Source organism: Hydractinia symbiolongicarpus, chromosome 9 (genome assembly GCF_029227915.1).
Source record: "Hydractinia symbiolongicarpus strain clone_291-10 chromosome 9, HSymV2.1, whole genome shotgun sequence".
NCBI classification, from domain to species: domain Eukaryota; kingdom Metazoa; phylum Cnidaria; class Hydrozoa; order Anthoathecata; family Hydractiniidae; genus Hydractinia; species Hydractinia symbiolongicarpus.
The window spans coordinates 22946810-22963776 of NC_079883.1; the positions used below are offsets into that span (position 1 = coordinate 22946810).

At 34.1% G+C, this 16967-nt stretch overlaps 1 protein-coding gene across 5 annotated transcripts; it reads right to left on the bottom strand.

Moving 5' to 3' along the window:
* Positions 1 to 2641: 2641 nt before the first annotated feature.
* On the bottom strand, positions 2642 to 16967 carry LOC130656518 (uncharacterized). 5 transcript variants are annotated; one of them, XM_057459389.1, is made up of 3 exons: positions 16824 to 16967; positions 4452 to 4971; positions 2642 to 3844 (listed from the first exon to the last, which is right to left on the bottom strand). In XM_057459389.1, exons 2-3 carry the CDS (start codon positions 4961 to 4963, stop codon positions 2788 to 2790), a joined length of 1569 nt encoding a protein of 522 aa, XP_057315372.1. In that variant the 5' UTR covers positions 4964 to 4971; positions 16824 to 16967; the 3' UTR covers positions 2642 to 2787. The 5 variants fall into 5 exon arrangements, with proteins under 5 accessions (XP_057315372.1, XP_057315371.1, XP_057315374.1 ...); XM_057459388.1 differs by lacking the exon at positions 16824 to 16967 and adding an exon at positions 13970 to 14093; XM_057459391.1 differs by lacking the exon at positions 16824 to 16967 and adding an exon at positions 13825 to 13961.

Below are 16967 nucleotides of genomic sequence, written 5' to 3' on the forward strand. Positions count from 1 at the left end.
ATGTTTGGGAGTTTTCGCAAGTTTACTTCCTCTAACTTAATTAGAAAACCTTTCAACTGAAAGTCCTGAAGATTTACAGGTATTTCCTTGTTTAGTAGATCACGCCAGGCCGGATCTACTAATTCTTGAATTATTGTTGACGGCACAAAAATCGAAGCGCATCCTCGTCCATACGGCTTCTTGGCCGCTGAGCCGTTATCATGTGACTGCTAACAATGACCCGCCACAGACCGGTCACGTGATACAAAAATGCTGTGATACAAATATACTGGGCCGTAAGTGACACTTCTAGCTGTCGAAAGTAGCTTAGATGAATAACACTGGGCTTGTTCATATGTGTCATCCATTACAAGCTAAACTGTCATCCATTTGTTCATTAAATATTAAACGTAATAACTAATAACTTCCAAGAAAAACTTTTAACCAAAAACTTGTTATAGGGTGGTTTTATACTAATCTGTCAGAATGAGTATAATAATTCATATTACATATATACTTTGTAAGTGTCAGGATCTTGGCCTGGGAAACCCAGAGTTGAATGCCAAGTGATGCCAACATTTTTCCGCTAGATTTGTTCGTATTTTGTTTTAAATAGTAAGAACACAACTTCAGGCTGTAGCCTAGTTTTGTTCTTACATGTTTTTTTTTAAAAAAGAAAACATGACAGTTATATGTCATCCGTAGTCTTGAATTTGGTCATTTTTAAGCATATGCTAAGCATTATATAAAGCCTAAGAAGATGTTGTGATATTTTTATGTTTTTTGTTTCGCGAGCAGTTTTTTCTCTTTATTCTTTTTGTCTGAATTGACCAGTGTGTAATGAGATTTAAAGTGTAATTACTGATGTTCAAAATTCAAATGCAATATTTTTTTTCAAATAAGCATATTCCAATAAGTCTTTTTACAATTAAGCATAAACCAAGTATATTTTGAACCTGAAAAAGAAAGTCTCATTTTGGAATTGCTTTTAAAAAATGTAATGGACAATATGAATATTATTTCGCAGTTATTGTAGGTGATAAAAGAAACGACTACAAGCTTGAATAAAAGAGTTTTCATCTTGGACTGTAATTTTATCAGATGTTTTTCTTTTTCTATAGGAAACCTATTCTTTTGGTTGATCTGGACTTTTTTATTTGACGCTGAAAATTTCTTAAAAAATAGTTGATTTACAAGGCTTTTTAACGAGGTTTTTAGTTTAGCTATCGAACGATATTTGGTATGTTTGTTTTTCCCCCAGGGTACATGTAAGTGTTCAAAAAAAAATGGACATTACCATACGAAAGCTCTTTAGTTGTGAGAGATATTTTCCTGCGAAACAGTCCTGTTTCCAATGTTTACAAATGTTAGGTGGAAGAAACTGATTCGAATTTAAACATATACTGTATAGCTATATCTAATAAACACAACAGTTTTGCGACCCGAAAGAAAATCTCCAGAAAACATGCGAAATTAAAAAATTAAAGTCTAGGCTAGTGTTTACTAGCCTGGACTTTAATTTCTCAGTTTACAAGTTAGATGACTAAGAAACTGGTCCGAAAAGTCTTAAATAAAGATAGCGTAGCTAGCACCGGACTTTTTTGACATATTTCACACAATAGCCTCCACCTGCGTCAAGCATATATATATATCAAAATGCACAATATCAATTACCATTGGAGAACACTTGAAGAGAAGTTTCCAAAAGTAGACTAACTTTTTTAATGATTGTTAAGAAGAATCATTGTGACAACCCGGAATGTTAAGGTTAAATGTTTGACAAAGTTGAACCCACTCGTATAGCTCGGGGCCGCAAACGTCACCACACCTTTTAAACGTCAACTCAGTTTCCGTATGTTTTTTCACATGCTGTTTTGAAGTCTGTGGAAAGTTTTTAAATGAGTACCCTTTTTTCTACGGGTGCTAATAAAAGGCTGGGTGTTGACCCCTGAAACGTCAACGCGACTCTTTTATAAAAAATTGACATTTGTTTCTGAGATGAGATTAGAAACTTCGTTTTTTTCTTCTTTTTTTTGATAAACAATTTTTTATACACCATAGTTGGCCCACCGCTAACATACCGCCATTTTGGAATATTTGTGTCTTTATAATCTGCCTCTTCATGATCGCATCCGCTTATCCGTGATCGCATCCGCTTAAATGAAAAAGCTACTTTACATTTTATTTTTAATATCGTGCGTTTGGCCACTCATCAAGTGAGAAACGGTAAGCAATGAAGTTTCGCTACCTAAACCAAACACTCGTACTTTGAATTACCCCGTGCGACTGAATTAAAATGTTTTAACTTAATAGGGGACAAATGGAATAAAGAAATTAGATGATGCCATTTAGTCATTGGCAAGTAACCAATGGCAACATGTGTGACGTCATCCCAAAACTTCTTCACGGTCTTAAATAGATAAAATAAAAATGAAGAAAAACTTACACAAAACAGTATAATTCATAAGTATAAAAAATTCAGAGTAGGTTAAGTTTTCCTAAATTTTCGCAAGCCTGTTTGCCCAATAGTTTGTTCAGATCGTCCTAAGGCGGGAGAAGCCTCTGGATCGTAGTATTTAATTTTTGCTACTTTGTTCATTTTAGAAAACAAGAAAACCAAAATACAGTCCCACGTGATAAGAAAAAGAAAATAAAGCTAAAGTTCAATCAAAAGAAAACGTCAATGTTGTCACTTATGGAAAAATTTAAAAATCGGGTAAAAAATCCTAAAAACTACAATCCTATCTGCACTTAGAATGCTTGCGGAATATTTTCAAAAAAGTGAAGTGTAGAATATTAAGTGTCAAGCTAATCTCTTTCTCTTTCTTTCGTGAGAGGTAATTTTTTAGCTTCCTTTACAACGTTGACAGTTTTCTGTCCTATTCTTAAAAACAACGACGGCATTTCTTTTGGTATGAACGTTGTTTGCTTTTCCGCACACACTGCAGTTGATTCTTTCAAAGCTGGTGGCTTGTACCCAATCCTCAATAAATCTCGAACCCAAGCTCTGCCCAATCGAACATCACGTGCTCCGATTATATCTGCTTTGTACATTTCCTTTAAAATGTCATAATGGCGGTCGAACATGTCCGCCTTCGTTTTGCCTCTCCAATTTAACAAAAGTTTTGTCAGAGGGTTTGTGTTTTTGTACAAATCGTCTTCTTCATAAAAGTCCTTTAAAAAATCATGAGGCGTGCGGTCTTGGTATGCATTAGGCGGGAAATACGCCAAATGGCCACCAATATCCCATAGCAATCGTTGCGTGATGAAGCTTCTCCATATATCATTGACACGAAATGTGACAGTTTGCGGAAGCAGTAATGCAAAAAATGCGTCGTAATGATGGAAGGTGTTTTGTGAATTATACGGTACAAATGAGTTTGGCGGTAGTACGACAGGTGGTGCGTCTTTATCAAAGTAAACGACAAACTTTGCCTCGTTATCTTTTCGAGTTAGGCGTTGTATGGCGTCAAGGTCCGGATCACCATCTACCACTCCTTGCTGAACAAGAGGTCGAACACTCTTGCACTTTTTGTAAGTACGCACGGGTTTTTTGTCGATCATATTAAGAGGATATCCACGTGGCCATAGCGTGCTTTGTCCAAAATGTGCAAAACCGTTGTAAAAGTGTTGATTCCCGTCGTACATCAAGTATTCCTTATCGACAGTCATGTCGTCGAATGTAACTTCGCCGCCATATGGATGATTGTCGTCATCGGTGTCGTAGATGTACTTTGCACCATGTTGGATAGCATACAAGAATCCTATGTTCTTACGTTGGTATACTCCATATTTTAGATACTTTACAGTTTCAAAGCCAAGTTTCCACTGATCTTTAACGCTCAAGAACACCACTCCATCTAATCTGAAGGTAAAAAGAAATATTTTTTTTCAGTCCATAGTTTTTTTTCAAATTATGATTTTTTTTATAATAGATCATTTGGTTGTCACTCCTGTAAAGCTAACCTCCCACTTAAGAACAAGTTGATTTCATAAGAAAGGGCTTAAAAGTTGTCTAGGAATTTCTTTATTTTTCGCAAAAATCTATACTGGCTCTTAAGGTTTTCAACTTAAAAGTTATGCATGACATCATCTCCCGAATCTAAGTAAAGTGTTTAATTTTAGATGTTTTAACCCATTTAGGTTGATATTTGGAGCATACTGAAATAAATTTTAATATTTAACCATTACAATTGTTATTGATAACAGCAATTGTTTTCCAGCATCAGAAGGATGATGTCATAATTTCGCATAATTAGTGAAACTTTTAAAGCCGAAATCCTGAGAACCAATAAATGTTTTTTAAAAAAATAAAAGGATTCTTAGACAACTCTCCAAGTTCTTTCACATAAAATCAACTTGTTCTTAAGTGAGAGGTAAGCTTTAATTAATCGAACAAGATAAGGACAAAAACATGATTTAGAAGTTTGTTTTTCAATTCATCTTCTTATACAGAACGACAATTAACTTACCTCCAATTTTTGGGTGTTTTTTTATCCCCAACCACAACCAACTTCCAGCCTGGAATCTTCGCCAACTTTTTAATGTCTTCTGTTGGAGCAAAGATACTTGTCACCACAATCCACTTGTCGTTCATATCTGACGAATCAGGTTGTGGTAACTTTTGAATATCAAATCTATTAAGCTCTAAACCTTCTAATTCTCTTTTTGTTAGATGTTCTTCCTGAGGTTCTTCTCTAGAATGCTCTTCTTTTTGACTCGATTTTAATTCTATTAATTTTCCATTAATTTGACCTAATATTTCCTCCAACTGGTTTTTCACATTGTCCGCACCATTTCCTCCTTGAGCAGACAGCTGCGACATTTTACTTGAAAGTTCTTTTAAAAACGGGCTGGTTGTGTCTATACACTGGACCGGTTTTACTTCAGTATAAACATTGTCTTGCTGGTAGAAGTAATACGCGCCGATGGCGATTACAAAAACTGCAGCTACTGCGATGATATAGCGCCTTCCTTCAGTCATACTGAATTCTTAAAAAATGTAAAAAGAATAACATTATTGAGTAATAAAGCGTAAAAAAAGTGTAATTTTTCGATAGGATTTACTTTCGCGAAAATTAGTTTATTAGTAACGAAACATTGAAAATACGCATTCGTCACTCGGAAAAAATAAACACGGCTAATCCTGATTTGAAAAACAATAACAACTTTAGCTGAGTTTCACTCTACTGTTGATTGTTCTGTAAAAACCTATGTTAGAAAAGTTAAGGAACTTTCTCGCAAGTCTGCTTTCACGTTAATTAAAATGGTGAGTTCTCTCTCGAATTGGTTGTTAACGTTAAATTATATTTCTTCGCTTTAATCTTGAGGCCAAGTAGATCGTTATTACAACGTACAGTTCTTTCAAAAGATATTTTGTTTATGCACTCAGCAAATATTACGTGCGTTTTAATGTGTTTGTTTTGTTATGAAAAGATTCGGTAAATTACATATTTAGAAGGCGGGAAGATTATAAACAAAACAGACAACAATAGTAAAAATGTTTATTGCACGTGAATTTGCACGAATACTTATTTATAACAAAGCAACGTATTAGAAATTTAAGTAGTTATAAAATTTTGTCATTTTTAATTAATCCCAAGAGTAATAATAACCACAATAGCCACAAAATCACTATTGCTTTGTTAAGGAAATTGTGGAAAAATATTTAAAATTTTGTATCACAGACGAAGTAACATGAGAATAGTTTGGCTTTTCGCGTCGTTTTAGCACTGCAGTGTGTAAAAACGATTGTATTATATTTACATTAGAAACAATAACAAATGGAAAATAAAACATTTTAACTATGTGATTAACATGAGTCTGAAATCCTCGCTTCTATGACCAACTCCTCTTCCCGGACAAATAAGACATAAAATATCAAAAATGCATGAAAAAATGACAGGTTAAAAAAGTAGAAGTTTTTTTAGTCAAGTTGGTTATTTAATACGGGTTTTTTCATTGCAATTAGTGGCGCAAATTTTTCCGTATTTTAGGCGCGGGGCAAATGAACGCAACATTTGATCCAACATCATCCAACATTTGTTGTTGCAACAATGTTGTGATCGTTTGCCCACTCACACGCAACATGTTGCATGATGTTGGATGATGTTGAATGATGTTGCGAGCTCACCCAACATTTTTGAACTCAATCAAAAATGTTGCGCTACTCCATCCAAAATTTTCTTTGTTTAAATTTTCACACCACTTGTTTTTAAAAACTTCTGAGAAATCATACGTCAAGAACATGGAAAAGGATTATGAGAGCACTCTTTGTTTTAAAAAAAAGACATGGCAGCAGGAACGTCAGATTTTAAAAATAAATAAAAAAGAGAAAATTTGGACAGATGAAGAAACGGGGATATTGATCGAATTATACGAAGAAAGACCGTGTTTATGGAATGTGTTTATTGAAGATTATAAAAATCGAGACAAGAGAGATGTTATAAGAAATAGCAGAGCAAATCAGTGCTTCTGTTAGTGCTATTAAAGCAAAGATTACTAGTCTGAGGGCGCAGTTAGGTCGGGAAATGAACAATGTTGCATGTTTTTTCTGTTGTGAGCAAACGATATGCAACATTTGATCGCAACATCGTCCAACATCGTCCAACATTTGTTGGGTGATGTTGCATCAAATGTTGCGTTCGTTTGCCCTGCGCTTTAGCGGGATAGGAGGTCCCTTATCCGTCATTTTTGCTAATATATTTGACGAAATTAGTTGTACCACAAAATCTGAAGTTTTACTGCAAATTCGTAGACGATGTCATCTGTAGAAGATACAAATACTAACCAGATGCAATATTCGAACAGATCAACAATTATCACCCACGTATTAACTTTACGATCGAAATAAATCCTACACGTTCTCTAGACACTAAGCTTGTCAATAACGGTGACAAGTTTTTCACTGCAGTCTATAGAAAACTATTGAAGTATCCAGTTCCATGGACATCAAAGATCCCGAAACGTTATAAAAGAAATACCATTATTGGTGATCTTAGTCGCGCATACAGAATTTCTTCAGATTTGGAGCAAGAAAAATCAATAATAAGAAAGAAGTTCGAGAACGCACTGTATCCAGTTAGATTCGTCAACAGCGTGCTCAATTAATTCAAAGATCGCTTGGTTATATCTGATGACGAATTCATTATACCGCCTGATTTTTTTGAAGTTCCGAAAATGTTTCCCCTAAAAGAACTTCCGTACTGTGAAGAAAACGAATTAATTTCCAGGAGGTTTTTAACAAAGTTTCACGTATTTACAAACGGTAAATTTGACGTAGCTATTTCGTGGAAAATTAAGAAAGTTAAACACCTATTCACTTTGAAAGAACGAAATCCCTATCCGTCATGTAAAATATACGAAGGAGTGTGCTCTTGTACAGCAACTTATATTGGAGAGACAAAAAGAAATGTTATAACACGGTATAATGAGCATAACGACATTAGAAAGGATTCACAACCAGCAAAACACTTAGTAAACCAATACAGGTCATCAATTTGTCTGGAGGGTTATTCTATCAGCACCCCCAAACACTAAAATACGGAAAAATTTAGAAGCGCCATTGCATTGAAAAGACCCGTATTAAATGACCAACTTGATTCAAAAAAGCTTCTTTTATTTAGAAATGACGTGACGTGATCAGTTAATTATTTTTCTCTTTTTTTTGTTTGATCTCTTAGGACCCTTATGCTTTTTATTTTGTATATACTCACTGAATAATTGTAACATAGTAACATTTTATATGCACTGACGATGGTTTTGTACCAAGGAAGCTTTTGCTTTATTTTAACTTGTTTGTTTTTACTTTTTTAACCCATCAATTTTCATGGCGAATCTTATCAACGCATATAATAAACTATAACTATTATGAGAACTGTTCCAATTCAAATATCACAAATTGGATGTCTTCTTTTTTATGAAAGATAAATAAAAGAGTATATCGTTATAAACATCTGCGAATACTGCGTCTCTATTCAGTGATTCGGGTCGACGTCATAAGAAAGATGAAAAATGTCCGTATTTTAGGTGAAGAGAATGCAGAGCTGGACACATATAGTGTTTTAAGAACAATGTTGGGAAAGTTTGAGAAAAGAAAATTTTATGAAGCAAAATATAGATAGCTGAGCTTTATTTCCAGACAAATTCTTATTGTGATTACCTTTCGTTAGCTTATTATCCTTCCATTTCCACATTTTTTAGCATTGTTCCCATATACCTGCTAAACTTATCTTAGTACTAAGCAAATTTTAAAATAAGGACCAATACAACCAATGGTATGTAAAGTAGTGTATCTCTTACACAGCTATTTTTCAAGTTTTTCTACTTTTAAAATTATCGCTAATAGAAATCATTTGGTCCGAATTTAATGAGACGGTTTCGATGGCAAAGCAATTTGCAACAGGCATTGATGAGTACGTGTGCAAAGTTTTTGTCTTCATTCTCCATCGTCGTCGAAGGAAGTTTCGGACGTTTTAGTGAAAAAATAAATATGTAAATTTATGGTTATCCGGAAAAAAAAGCATAATCATTAAGAAAAAATATCCTTAAACATCAAATACGACAATGTAAATTTAGAGAAATTTTTAAGGTTATGAGCTGTCCGGTTTTAAATATATTCTATCGATAGATCATTGGTAGCACAGGGTGGTTACAAGAATGAGCGCATACAAGAATACACCAGTGTTTAACAGCACAACACATTAAAGCGTGGAGTATTGTCACAGATCTTGACAAGAGCGTGTTACACTTGCTCTGGCTAATCCAGAGGAAGTCCCAAGTGTCATGAGTGTCATAAGTGTCATAAGTGTCATGAGTGACAAGATGTTTAATAAAGTCAAATTAGAAAACCTAAAGAGACATAAATAGGATTACGTTTTTTTTTAAATTCCGTAAACTTAGATGAACTAAGTCAAACGTATAAATGATACTTGTAATTTGAGCGTTAACAACGTAAAAATAACCAAAAGATGGAAGATTGTATTCTTGAAATTAAAAGACTATATAACAGAACCAAAGACAGAGAATTGACATTGCTTGTTTCAGTATTAGCTTTCAACCTTTTTTAAGCACCGCAACTTTTCCTACGAAATCAATTTGGAAGTTGGATTAAACAGGTGTGGATTGCTCTAGAAAAGGAAACATTATTCAACCAGATGAAATTTTCACCTGCAAGTTTAATGGAGATCAAGCCATCCCAGAAGGAAAGACAGTAATTTGTTAATTGACTCTCAATAAAACGAGAAAGTAAAAAAGTAAATTTAGATCGTTCCCGACAGAATTTTCAACCTGTTGGATACAGTTCTTATTAACAGTGCAGTACATAATCAGGACCACATAAGGGCGTGTTTAGTTAAAACAAAACTGGTCTCAACAAATTCCTTCAGGTATGAAGGACAGGTCGATAAAATGTAGACGTTGTGAATCTGTTATGCATCTCCCGTAAGATTGCCCTCACTAAACGAACACTAGAAACCTATATTCAGTTCTTTTGAAGAAACGTTGGCTTCTTTTTACTCGTTCTAAACCGGATAATATGTGCCTTTTATCATACGAGACTTAAAATGCTACTGTTGGACCCTGGCTGTAAGGTACAGTTTTTGGACAAATTGGTTTGCTTGTTACCTTATATCTCTCTCTGAGGATCAACTAAAACAGGTGAACCGCACCCCCAGCAGGAAGTTATTTAAGTTTGGAGGTGGTAACACTAAAGCTTCTTTTGAATGTGTTGAAATTCCATGTGTTATGATAGGTGAATCAATTAGGATTAGAATCTGTCATTGACAGTAAAATTCCTCTTTTGTTAATTAAAGAGGCTATGAAAAAAGCAAATATCAAGCTTGATCTCCGAAATGATAAAGCTTCTATTCTTGGCAGATCTGGACTACACATCATCAGGTCACTATTTCCTTTTGGGAATTTTTAGATGTGTTAAATAAATGTCTATTACACACCTGGATAATTTGTCCATTAAGGTGAAAACAGAAAAAAACGAGCAGGTAATGCAAACGGGAAGTACAAATCTTAGATTAAAGGGGCTACAAAACAGTTGTTGGTTTTTGACTTTTGTGAATTACACGAAAGTCAAGCTAATGGCACTTAATAGTTTGAGCACTAAGGATAAAAACAAAGTCTAAAATCTAAAATCACCTTCAATATCACCTTAGACATCTAAATATAACTGAAAATAACAGGAAAGTTCTCTACGTGTACGGTATCCATAATTACTCGATATACATTTACCATGCTTTTACATCAAGCCTTTTGATGAAATAAATTTTACACTTTTTTGAACTAGCTACCTAGCTGTATTCTTTTTATTTTGCATAGAAACATGCAAGATTATTACACAAAAACCATTCTAAACAACAACTTTGACTTATACATCTTTTTAGAGGTGTTAATTATATTCTTTAAGCTAGTAACAAAACATTCATCAAATATAGCTCTTCTTGTTTCTTTGTCATAAAAAAAACTTTCGATTTACGGATATTTAATATATTTTACAGACCGTAGCTCATTTTACCACCAAACAAAATAAGGAAATAATCCTTTTTTAGAAAATAACAAAAATGTAGCAAGTTCATCATAACAAAAGTAATTGTATTATAACGGTCTATTTATTACACACCTTTATTTAAATTGTGAGAGGACGAAAAGCAACGTCTATGTCGGAGATCTTACTTGAATTGTTTCGTAGCCCTTTTAAGGCAAAATTATTATTAAGATTATTATTTTTATGACTATTTTATAAGAATGTACAAATCAGTTAAGAACTGCTGTGAATCTGTGTCCTTTAAATAAAAATAAAAACCTAAAATATATATAGATATAGATATAGTTAAAATATCAGACAATGCACTAACTTGCATTAACTTGGCTAATTTAGAATAAGAAATGGCAGACCTAGCTGATGTAGAATTGAATATTACTATCCCAGTTAATCGTCATTATCTGCTTCACTAACTGCTTATCGAAGTACCCTGAGACTGGTACTAGTATCAACATTTCGATGGTAATGCACAACCTTTGATACACAATCTGCATTTCCGCAAGGAAAGCAAATAGAACGAGAAGTTTTCCTTGTCCACAACTTTGACTTATTTTACAAAAGACAAGGACGGTGCCTGATTAATGTGGATGATTTCATATAGCCCCGTAGGCTCGAAGAAAGTCAAAGGAGTATAAAGCCTAATACTACCATTGCTGTTCTCGAAATGATGCATCCCACAAATATCGAGGGATATACCCTGTCTATTATTAGATGGAGAGTCCTAGAGAATTTAATGCTCATTTTGAGCTACGCAGACCCAATTAGGGTCCGCGCTCTACTAGACAACTTCCTGCAACATCCAACGGCCCACACAAGGTGCCATCTCCCCAATTTCCCTCACATGGCTTGATATAACACGGGGCAATGGTAACATTCACTTAATCATATTGAATCACAGTCAAGGGATTGTTTTTGGAGGCAAACAAACTAAAATTTATACACTTAGTAAATGCAAACAGATTGATCAAGAAACTGAAACATCAGCAACGAATACTTGTCTTTTCTTCGTTTAAGTCCATCACAATTGTTGTGTACACTGACGCTTGATTTGTAAAATTGCCTGAGAGAGTGTCAAGTGCAGGTGGACACGTGATTTTTCATCTGTTGAAGAAATACAAGATTGTTTAAACAATGTACACCTCAAAGAAGATCAAACATGATGTTAAGGGCACAACTGCAGCAGAGAGCCTTGCATTCGCTGAGGGTCTTGACAACTCAATCTTTTTACCTGACATGGAACTTCTTGACAAAAAACTGTTTGCAGAGTTTGCAGAGTTTAGCAACCGTTGCTAAACTCTGCAAGACATGTAGATGGGAAAAGATTACGAAAGTGGCAAGCATTAGAGAGATGGTCCAAAATGACACAGTTGAGATTGTTCAATGGATCAACAACAACAAAAAAATGGCAGATGTTCTGACGAAAGAGAGGGTTTATAGTGCTATGAGCTATGAGTGTTTTCGAAAATGGATTTTAAGAGTTAAGAGAATATGTTTTGATGAACTTTCTTACAGAAACATTAAAACATTTTTACTTGGATTTGATAAACATTTTGTTGTGTTACTGTTCTTCATCTCTTTCATCACCAAAGAACGGGAATTAGTTTGTTTTTTACATACTTTGTTTTCTTATGTTATAAATTTAGATCTATATGTACTAAAACTCTGATTAGCTGGCTGGGTTTGTTCTAAATATATTCTAACAATAAAACAACTTCAAGTTAAGTTCTCTTATAAATAAACGCGTGAATCACCGACAATGATGAAATTGTAAACAAACCTTTAAAAAGCCAACAACTTCGCAGGCCATGCGATTTAATCAAGAAACAATACCTAGCTAATGATCTCCCTTAAGTCTAAAAATCTCACTGTAAATTTCCTAAAATACGTTAGCATTTACTTGTAACCTCTTAAAGGTCGTCTTTTATCGTTATTCAACAATCTCTCATGGATGGATTGTTTTTTTATCACCTGTTTTTTTTTTTGTTTAACACAGCTGCCATGAAAAAATTTATTGTGTGTTTATTAAAAGCTAAGCGAAAGAGAAGTTATTGTGTATTTATCAAAAAGTCCAAATAGACAGCAATTCTTCAGTTATTTTATTTAGAATAATTCAGAAAACAAATATTGTTGGGTATATTGTGACCCTTGTTTTGTTAACAATGGTAACCAACCTCTACTTTGTGCTAGAAATGCACGAGATGCGACAATCTAAGGACCGGAATATGAACGATGGGTGGACCCTTGAACCTTCTTGCAGGCTAACGACTGGACTATGTTATATACCGAAACCGTAATGGTGAGTAGCGACATCTCAATTCCAGTAGCTACCTTTTATCACAGGATAACGACTATTCGTGAACATACACACTACAACATGTGCAAAATATTTGGACGTATATGCTACAACATATTTGTCCGCTACTAAATTATAATATTGAGCGCATTCATGCAATAATTTTTTAAAAAAAATACCACGTTTGTTCAAAGCAGTAGAATGAGTAACAGCAAAGAAGAAAGCTTGTTTAATGCTCTTTGATGAATTCTAGAATTTACATTATTTTAATGAACCTATAAAAAACAAAAAAACCACAAAGGATTTCGTTTAAACATTTTCTTCAAAAACAGAACGCAGCGGGGAGCATACAACACTTAACGAATTAAAGATTACTGGTTAAGGCGAATTTACATTTACATATTATTGCCTCAGAACGGAAAATTGATGGAAACGTGACTCGCACATTTTTTGTTTTTTACGTAGCTGCTGTTCCGTTTCAATTAAAAATACAATTGAAATCAACTTTTCCCGATGCTTTGCGGAGAAAACAGAATCTTGAATAAATCCACTAAGCAGGTTTGTTGAGAATTTAATTTTCGTTTTGCTCCGATCCGATCTGCTCCGAGGAAAAAGATATATGGGCGGAAAATTCAGCTTCAGGGTTCCTGAAGTTATCTGTTGTTGGACTCCAGGGTCTGGATAGAGGGTTGCAGATCGTTTCGATTATGTATAAAAACAATAGGAAATAAAATAGACCTCGTTTTTGTTGTTACTCTACGGTTTTTCTACTCTATGGCTATAAATACTATGGATAAAGAAAAAATCTAGCTAAATGTGGCAGTATAGTTATTTTTAATATATCTCTATAGTTATACCTACGACGGTTATCATAACATAAAGTGGAGAATTAGCTAAGCAATAAATACGCTTTTACTCCTAGCTATTGCTAAGTTAAGTTAGTTGCTTCTTTCTCTGCATCATCAAAACTGGAAAAGCATAAAAATATATATAAACAAACCTTGTTATATGAATGGCGTGTAGTTTATTTTTTTGAAGCAGTCCTTCTTCAAATACATTTTCTTTTAGCCATTTTTAAAACAAGGCATTCGATTATAAAATTTATTAAATGAACACACAAGTTAACTTAAACTGCTAAATATTACCTAATAACGTAATAGTATTCTTCAACATTAAAAAACTTGTCTGCTCTTTCACATGCCAGTAGAAGTAATTAGTAGTAATGCTGGTGTATTGCGTATTTAAAAAATGAACTTTTTTTCGGTATATTGTTGTTTTCAAAATGCACGCCACAGAATCTTATTAAATATTAAAATCGGATTTTCACGAAGAATTGTGAATAGAGAATTCGGATTAGCTGCGAAATATTTTTTTGATTTTCACGTGAAACGAAAAACTTGTGGCGAATTTATAATACTGAATGTAAGCACTCTTCTAGGTATTAAAAACAAGACAGTTTCTCCAGTAACAGTTTGTTCTAAGAATGAACACTGAATATATTGCGTTTTGGTTGGTTGAAAGTTTTCAGCGAATTATTTCGTTGCTAAAAAATAAAAACTGTTTCTGCTTAACGGCGAAGCGAATTTTTTTGAAGCAAAATTAAAACAAATAAAACTGTGCATGCTCAAGTACATTTCACACGCAAATTTGCTGTCCAGTTCGCTTTGTGAAAACCCCCCTTTAAGAGGCTACAAAGCAGTTCAAGTTAGTGTTCCCAAAACCTCGTTCCTAGGACTTGTTGGGCTTTTTATATTTGGACAGCCTAACCAAGTACTGGAGAAAAGATTGACGTTCCCCTTTGTTGATATTACTTTTAGTCTTCGCACATTCTAAAGAATGGTGTGTGATAATCAGGCTAACCAAAAGGTAGGGATGTTAGGTTTAAAAGCACGTTAGGGACGCCTTTTCACATAAAAGTCTAAAGGGGGATTTTCACGAAGCGAATTGAACGGCGAATTCGACGTCGAATTCGATGGCGAATTCGCTTTTTAATTTTCACGACAAAATAAATTAGGCGCCAAAGTCATTGTTTACATTAGTTAACCACGTTCTGATTGGTCAAAAACTAGCAGCGAAACCTTTAGCCGCGAAAAAGTAGGAACTGTTTCTACTTTTCAGCGAAGTAAAATCAAAATAAACAAAACTGCGCATGATCAGATACAACTACTACGTTCTTGTTGTATAGCAAAACAAGACTTGCCTCACTTGCCTTTAGTATATACGTATCGATACGCGTGTTGTATGAGAGTTAGTTATTTAAAGATCGTGAATAAGTAACACGAACATAAAACATATGTAGTTTTTATCTCGCGATCCCACCACACATAACATTCTATCTACCCATCCATCACTTTCTGCACCTCTCGATAAACTACAGACTTATCATCATACTGTTCTATATTTTATTTTTGCAATAAGTATTTTATAATTGACCCACATTTTTGTATTTCAGATCTTTTATTGCCCCAATTTTTCATAATTTTAAGATAATTTACGGTAAGAAATTGTATTGTTAACTTTTGGTCCTTAAATTTTTTGTTGAAATGCGCTCTCAAACGTTGCAACTCAACTCAAATGTTGCAATAAATGATATTGTTGCTGCTATAAATGACTATACGGCAGAGGACTCCATTATACTTAAAACAAATTGTAGATCATGCAGCAAACAGTTCGTCTTATCCACAACTTCGTACACAGAATGTTTTTGCCTAGTCTAACTATTCCAACCTCGCCCCAGGACTTGTTAGAGACGAGGTTATGATGGCTATATAGCTTTAATATTGTAAACGCAAGCAAGTTCTATGACACCATAGGTTTTATTTTCATAATTATTTTTTAATAGGTATTTAATGAGGGAACACAACACAAAATCTTGTTCAAAAGCTATGTAATGCTGTTAATAACAACGTCGTGATAACATTTCCAAAGAAAATTTTGTAATGATTCAAACAAAAACTTCTTTATGCTGAGTCATTCAGTGTAAGATTTTCTCACTTCTATTGTATTTCCTTAAAAAACACTTTGACATTTTTGCATTAAAATAAACTACGGTCGGGGTAATATCGGAATTCCGGTAGGATTAAGACTGAGACTGCTATTCTCTATGTTTACTACCTTTAACCCTATTCGGAAGGAGAGGGGGAGAGGAGAGGGGGGAAGAGGAGAGGAGGGAGAGGAGAGGGGGGAGAGGAGAGGAGAGGGGAGGGCACCTCAATGATGGGTTTTTTAATAATTCTTTTTGCCATGCTGCAAAGCTAAAAAACTTCTGTGTTCTTAGATTTTTATATGAGACATCTGCATGCCATATTTAGTTCCCATATAGATCTCAAAATCCTAGATATTGGTCATTATTCAAAAATACTTAAACACTTTTGTTAGGATTTAGTACTTGAAACACACAACACAACCACCCTCGTCCCTAGTTTTTTTTGACTTTTGATCTTAAAAGATAAAAAAGCCTGGGGTCGAGGGTGACAACACAACCGTATTTGTAAAGTAGGAATCTGTAAAGTAGGAACTTTTAATGCAATGCCCGATATTTTCTATTTTGCCTGCTATTTAAGCACACATACGACGACGCTATTTAAGCACACAAACGACGACGCTATTTAAACACACAGACGACGACGTTATTTAAGCACACTGACGACGGCCCTATGTTAAACACATAGCAGCAAAGTATAGATTCTTATTTGTATTTAGTGCTGCCTGATATCATAGTCGGCCATCAAAACTAACAAATCCTGCAAACAAGGTTTTAAAACTTCTTTACTTCAGAAATGCCACTCATTTTTACATTTACACATCTTATCATATATAGCAATGGCAAAAACCCTAGAAACGAGGGTGAATAAAATCCAAGAGAATCTGAATTAACAATTCTTAGATTTTAAAGATGTTTCTTTTCGTATGTGGAAATATATATTCCATATAGACAATATTTGATCACCCGTGCCAAAGAGAATCGAAGCAAGTGAAACAAAATATTTATTTACTTACCTGCATTTGAACGTTACTAATGTTAAAAGAATATATTACTTTTGCCAAATTATTCTGGCTTCGAAAACTTTATTATGTTATTTTAATTACTTGCAATTATAAAACTATTGTTTATATTATTTAACTGGCCGCAAACTGAGAACA